This window comes from Dermacentor silvarum, chromosome 3 (genome assembly GCF_013339745.2).
Source record: "Dermacentor silvarum isolate Dsil-2018 chromosome 3, BIME_Dsil_1.4, whole genome shotgun sequence".
In the NCBI taxonomy this organism is placed as follows: domain Eukaryota; kingdom Metazoa; phylum Arthropoda; class Arachnida; order Ixodida; family Ixodidae; genus Dermacentor; species Dermacentor silvarum.
This window is the reverse complement of record NC_051156.1, coordinates 162,346,681-162,353,633: the sequence shown is the minus strand read 5'-3', so window position 1 is coordinate 162,353,633 and position 6,953 is coordinate 162,346,681. Positions and strand designations below refer to the sequence as shown.

The 6,953-nt window shown below is 42.0% G+C and overlaps 1 protein-coding gene across 1 annotated transcript; it reads right to left on the bottom strand.

Moving 5' to 3' along the window:
- Nucleotides 1–511: 511 nt before the first annotated feature.
- Nucleotides 512–5,418, bottom strand: LOC125944043 (evasin P1126-like). Its single transcript, XM_049663787.1, has 3 exons — nucleotides 5,308–5,418; nucleotides 3,409–3,484; nucleotides 512–732 (listed from the first exon to the last, which is right to left on the bottom strand). The coding sequence occupies exons 1-3, from the start codon at nucleotides 5,364–5,366 to the stop codon at nucleotides 625–627; spliced, it is 243 nt and encodes an 80-aa protein (XP_049519744.1). The 5' UTR covers nucleotides 5,367–5,418; the 3' UTR covers nucleotides 512–624.
- Between the last annotated feature and the right edge of the window lie 1,535 nt (nucleotides 5,419–6,953).

The window sequence follows — 6,953 nt, the reverse complement described above, 5'->3', positions numbered from 1 at the left end:
GCAAAAGTTCAAACATACAGGTAGCCTTGATCGATTAGTCGTCGGTTGTTGTCTCCTTTTAGGGGCAACTATGGTCGTCTTTCTTTATCTGCTACTATTTAAAGAAAAAGTGCTTTGTATGTAGCTGTAAAAGGGGATGTACTGCAATTTGTCCATGCGTGAAGTACTTGCATACGAATTCAACTCGCTAAAAAACATGGTTTATATAAAACAGAATGGCGGAGAGGTAGTTACTGTACTGCCAATCTGTAAGTCGTAAGTTTCGTACCTCGCGGGCAATTAAATTTTTTTAGTAGTTCTTCCGCTAAGCACTTCAGGATTCCAGGGATGGCGCCGGCTAACATTAAAACAACCAGGACAGCGAGAAAGTAAAATATATTGCTATAATAGAGTGGCAAAAGAATTAAAATAAAAGTAGAGGATGAGATGTGAGCATTACGAGGTCTGTTCAGTCTATTCACCTTACCGAGCAAGGCAAGTTACACAAAGCGCGTGTGGGCGTATGTTAAAACGCTGAAATACAAAGACTTTATTTCAAGCGACTTCTGTGTTGTGGCAAATCGCAGTGATTACAGAATATTTTGCTTGGATGTTCCGTTGGCATTATTTGGTGCTGTCGGCAGCTTAAAGATAGTCTAAACCACTTAAGTCGAAGCAGGTGCCCTTATCGTTGCCGGCCACGTAAACACAAGTGCAATTCCCAGCACAGGTGTAATTGTTGGATTTGTCACACTGCAAAAAAGTAGGCAGTATTTTTTTTTCAGATACAGCCACCACTGAAACGAGTTTTGCAATGCCTCATGTACGTTATCAGTCCTCATTCACCCGCACACTAATCACAAACAAAGTTTTGTCAGAGTGGCAGAATAGGCTCTCTAAAACTTCTTAGTGTTGTTGTGAGTGAATATATCGGCCATAAGAAACTCTCAACTGAATACAGCACACTCTTTCCTGAATTTGAATTGGTTTATAACGCAGGATGTTTCAGGGCATATACATGCCTACAAGCACACAAATCTTAGGTAAGGCACCAACCGTCCCGAATTTGGCAGGACAGTCCCGACATTTCGGTAAATCTCCCTTGCCCCGATTACACCAAGTCGGGACTGCCAAAAGTCTCGACTTTTGCTTTCTGTCTACTGATTAACAGTCAATAGAGCAGCTTTACTTGGTATAATGCCTCAAAGGTTGTTAGGACATTCGATTTTGTCTGGTGTGTGCCGCTGCCAGAAACATAAAGGTGGTTTCGTTTATGTAGTGGTTCTAGTTCTGTTGTAGGCCTAAGCGTTTACAGTACCTCAATTCATTCTGGTTGCCATGTTAGTCAGGCAACAATACTGCTCCTTTCTTGTAGCAACTTGTTAACGTTAAGGATAAAACAATGTTCATCTTCGTTACAAGTACAGACTAGCGGCTCTATACACTGTCCGCGTCAGTCAACTCCAGCCGCCCCCCGCCCCCTCCCGTCCTCAATACTCGCCCTCTGCCTCGTTTCGACTTCGTTCACTCGACAGTTTACAACCCAAATCCGGCATTGATCAGGCGGCTGTGCTGCCCTGGGTTAGTTTGGGGGCGATGCTAAAGTAATGTACCAGCATTTAAATATAGTGCTAACAGAGCCTACTAAATGCTTAAGGGCTGCATCAGTCAACTAGAGCGCTTTTCATCGAAAAATCTACCAGGAGTAGGAGATATTACGTTTTTTACAGTAATATAAAATGTTATTTTTAATTACGTTAATTGACTCCAACTGAACATGATCGCTAGAAAGGATTGCGCCAGCGGGTTTTGGTTTCGCCCTTTCGGAATGGTGGAGCTACTCAATTCCTCCATATTTGTGATCCACAGAAGCTTTATTTTCAGCAACAGTGAGGCATTTACTCACTTCAATAACACTTTCTTTATCATTCGGTACCACCTTAACGCGATTTAGGTTTGGTAATTTGACAGTTTTCAGAAAATTAGGCGGCTACTAAAAATTTCAAAATAACAAGTGTTGTGTCACATTCCTGTTGACAGTTGATATCTGCGCTGTACTGGAACAGATGAACGTAGCACTCAGTTTTTCTATGTTCTTGTCATAATTATCTACAAAAGACCACGTGGGAAAAATGACAATGGCAAAAAAAAAACAGTGATGGTACCCATGAACCATGCGTAGCAATGCGTCCTACATTTCTGTATTTTTGAGACATTTAGCTACAAGTGACACATGGTACACCAGGCCCACTGCATGGGCGCTACGTCTGCGCCGAAGGGTGGTAGACATGCCGCGAGATTAACTTACTGGCGTACCGTCATCGCGCACCGCACTTGAGCGTAGAATAAAACTAATAATGAAGCAAAAAATGAGGCTTTCAAATCTTTCGTGTCACCGATGCTTGATCAAATCTCAATTCAATGGGGCCATTAGTCCGGCATGTTTTATAAAAAAGAACACTTTTCATAGGTCGGCAATGTTTATGATTCGACCTAACAGCCTCAAGACAAACACGTGACAGGAATAGGAGTGACAAAACATTGCAAAAACTTTGTCTGAGCGTGCGATGAAACTTCTGGCTGTCATGACAAAGAAGAATTAGCAAGAATGAATTCGAACCGAAGTGGGTTACCCAGGCGGCGGCTCGTTCTTACGGAATCAAGCCATGACGACAGCAGACGGAAACCAGTGATGTAGGACATGCATGTGTCCAGGGCGTATCATGGTAACGCATCGTGGTAGCGTATACTGTGTTAGACAGAGTTTAAGTTCTAAATCTAGTTTGGACCGCACAATTAACTCATTGCCCCTTGTACTCCTTTGTAAAACAGTGCCGACGTCGCGTGAAGGTAAAGATCAAATTTCCAATACGATTTTGCGGTAAATCTGTTCGTAAGAGCCAATTCCAGCCAATACATATTGGCTACTGCTGTACCTTGCAATTGTGAAGGCTGTACGGACTGATCCATTGAGAGAGACGTAACTGAATGTCTTTATTATGGTGAAATGGAAAGGTAGCAGAACGAATCATCTGCTTCTGCGCTGAACAGGCAGAAGTGAAGACAGCATATTTTCAGTTCTCTCAATATGAAAAGAGTATAACCCTTTTTAACAAAAAGTTACTTGATAAGGTAATATGGAATTAAATCTGTCGTGGATAAGAGGGGAGCTGGCGGCGAAAACTGTACAATGACTATGACAAACCTGTGGTAGTATACGGTACTGCTACCACTTTTGATAGCAATGGACAAACGAGAAAATCCATGTGGTCAGTTGTGATTGCCTTATGTGTCTGTTTTATTTTAGACCCCTCACTTTAGCTCGTAATATGCAGTTCATTGGAGTTCATGCATTGCTGTCTGCCGCATGTTGCTGTACGCAAATACAAAAAAAAAAACATTATTGTTCCTAGCGCAGAAACACCTCACCTTTTCTGGACACTCTACAAGCTCATCACTGCCCTCTGACTTAGCGAGATTCGCCGATTCACTGATGGACACAATGCTGAAAAAGAACAAAAACAAGCAGACATATTCTTTCAATTTGGAGGCGGTTCAATATGAACACATTCATATTATTTGAAGCATGTACTCAGACGTGTTGTTATAACGCACGTATGCCACGAACGGACTTTTCGGTCTTTTTATTTAGAAAAGTTTTCGTCGATGTTTATCTCAATAACAAATGAAAGCAGGAGATTATGTAGAGATAGAGAGAAAGGGTACTGCCACTGTATTTCTTCGGAACATGCTGCCGCCGGTAGCGGCTAACAATTCGCTCGTAACGCAACAACAGCTAGCCTGAGAAAACAGGAATCGATGCATTCCTCTTTCGGTGCTTATCAGATGTTGCTTAAGGATGGCTTTCTAGCCTATGGCAACAAGTTTACTCATATATGTCCATATACCAAAATAAGTATTTGCTGAACTCATTGAGCAAGTGATTGTGCAGCTGCTGTTAGCGTAGTATACACTCGTCCAGGTCATCTATATGTTTATATTCAGTAGCGATTACGCAGACACTCGGGAAGTTTTTGCGCTGCCACCGTGGTGATGTTGCGGTATCGACGTGAATACGCGGCTTGTGCACGGAGGTTTAGAATGTCTCCAGAGACGCGCAGTGCGTTTGGATACAACGGCAACGAAGACAAGACGCACCGTCTATTTGCGCTCAATCGGTTGTGCCGTAGCCAACGCATCGCATTGTTTGGTCGTCGTTGCTGGAATGAACTTTGTGTGCATGTACATTAGTGTTGCTGCTAAGCAGCTCTGTGCACACCACACCGTGGTGTATGCACTACTTTGAACCGAACTGGCACTAAACGTGAAGCTAAATCTATCTATAACACATCTTTCCTCTCTGCAACCTCTCCACCTCTCGGCTTTCTTTGGCGCTGACAGACGCCGACGATTTTCCTTCAATTTCATTTACTGCAGCATCGAGGTGCCACGCCTGCAACACCGCTGGCGGCAGCCATTATCACATCAGCATTTGGAGACTTTTTCAACGCAACGTTAAACATTCGTCACTACGTTTGGTGCTTTGCCCTTAACGTAGCTGTCAATTTTTTCCCTAGCCAACTTATTTAGATAAACACTCCGTATTTCTTTTTTTTTTCAAGAACAGACCTGCGTTTAAATTTGTGCGGTATAATTGCAAAAGACATGACAATACGGATGAATGTTGGCAGTGAAATAGTCACTTCTCAAGAAATATAGCGGTTGTCATACTTTTTGCCAAACATTTGTTTTAAAACTGAGAAATTGCTGCATTTCCTTAGTTTCAGGCCGCTAATAAGGCCTCTGTGGTTTTAAAACAAATAATTTCTCATATAAGGAAACCGCTATCCTCCATACTTATTTTGCATTGGTTATAGCCTTCGTACAATTACGTTGTTTAACTATGTGATTCATGCAAAACAGATGTTTGATACTGCCGTTGCTTTTCTGTGTATGTGAAAATGCAGTTTATCATTTCTAACGGGCCTATATTCATTCGCAAGTGCTAGCACCGTGCCTGCTTGTTGTAGATTTTCTCAGTAAAGGCCGCAGTTCAGTAGAAAGTCGAGCGTAACAAGAACCATGCAGCTTAATATCTTCACAGTTAGACCCTCAAAGTAACGGCCAAAAATCACAGAAGCAAGCGGAAGTATAGCAAGGGGTTGTGCGTACTCTAAGAGGGCAGTGGCTTTCTTATCATAGCACGCTTTCCACACAAAAGGACTCCCAGCGCTAAGATGATAAAGCATAATATAAAAGGCGGCGGTCAAACGTTGCTGGAGCGTAGTGGATAGCAATAAAATTTTCATTAGGTGAAATGCTACTTACATAGTGTAAAGTATCGCAACTGCGTAAACTGCTGAGCGCAGGACCTTGTATGAAGCCATTTTTCAATAGAAAGCCTTGATTTTTGTCAGGCGTATGTTGACTGCCAGCCACTTCCATCATTTTATACCCTGGTCTAAATAGTTTGAGAGGTTCAGTGCTTGACGTTTGCGCTTTTCTTCTGCTGGGACGGTCACAGGTTGTGAGACAATGACGTGCCCACTACTACATCTGCGTAAATGAAAAACGCATTTTGGACCAACAAGTCTAAAGGAACATTTATTGCTAATATTCGATTTTTTAATGATGATAATCTTTGACGAACACGATGCTTGACTCAGAATTCATTGACCTTAAACACGTATTGTCTTTGACGCTTATTTCCACCTTTTCTTAGAAGGAGTATGTATGTGCGTCAACTGAAACCTTCCATAAAAGTTTCTATAAATGAATCGCTTCTTCTGAGAGTTCGATACATTCACTTTAAAAATAAATTTATTTTTTATACGGCGCAAATCGCATTGACGTTTGTCTTGTAGAGTGAACGAACTCGCAATAGCAATTTAATAGTATGACGACCGTAAGTTAGGAAAAGGAAATAACTAGTATTAGGAAGTTTTAATGGTTTCAGACTTCCTATACCTACTTGCATGCGTCCTAGCTAAGACTATGTGCAAATGGCGTCTTGAAGTGCGTGAAAGTAAACCAATAATGATGTGATTTGCGTTTTGGCGATATGCAGTGGTATGAAAAACAACTCCCACACCTGAATTGGGCGCATCAGAAAAAGTAAAGAAAGTGGAAAGAGTAAAGAAAGAAAATTACGGAAGAACTCATCTGACGATGACTGTAGCGTCACTTTATATTCCTCAAGTCACCTTTACTTCCAGCGTGTAGTGAAAGTTCTACGACTTTCGTTTGCTTCGGCTATATGCGAGATACTCCAATATCGCTCCACTTTGCTATCGCACTCGCTTGCCAATGTGACACCTGAGCATGAATGCATGAGGACGACGGTATCACAACAGTCGTATAATTGCGTCCTTGTAAAGGCGGCGCAATGGCGACGATGATATGACAACGGCACCCTAATCACGATATAATGGTGCTCTTTACGTGCGCTCTACTCTAACCTTCTACCTATAGCGTATTGAACAGGTACAAACACTTCTCAATGGCTGTTCCGTACGAAAACCTAGCCCTCAGCCATACTGGCATCGATTGCCATCAAACTGAGCTACTGTGCGTGCATCTTCAATCCCGTTTACGCAGAAATACACTTATACAGCCTACACTACTTTAAGGAGGCGAAACAACAACAAAGTATAGGTGTGACGGACACAGTCGAAATTGCGAAACCGCGAGGTCTCATACGACACTGTTAGTCGGGCTACCAATTTCCAAGTTTTTACAAACAGTGCGCATAACGGTATGTTTAGATAACGCACTGAAAGAAAAGTCAAAGAAATGTTCGTGAGTGATAAAGTGAGCGGTACGACAAGTATCACTCGCACTTGTTCACAAACGAAAAGTGAAAGTGACTTGTAGATCCCCTTACAATTTTGTTTTTACTGCGAAGCTGTTAAAAAACGTTATTGGTCAGTTTGTATATGGTGTTATGAAACAAATAAATCACACCCGAAGTTTAT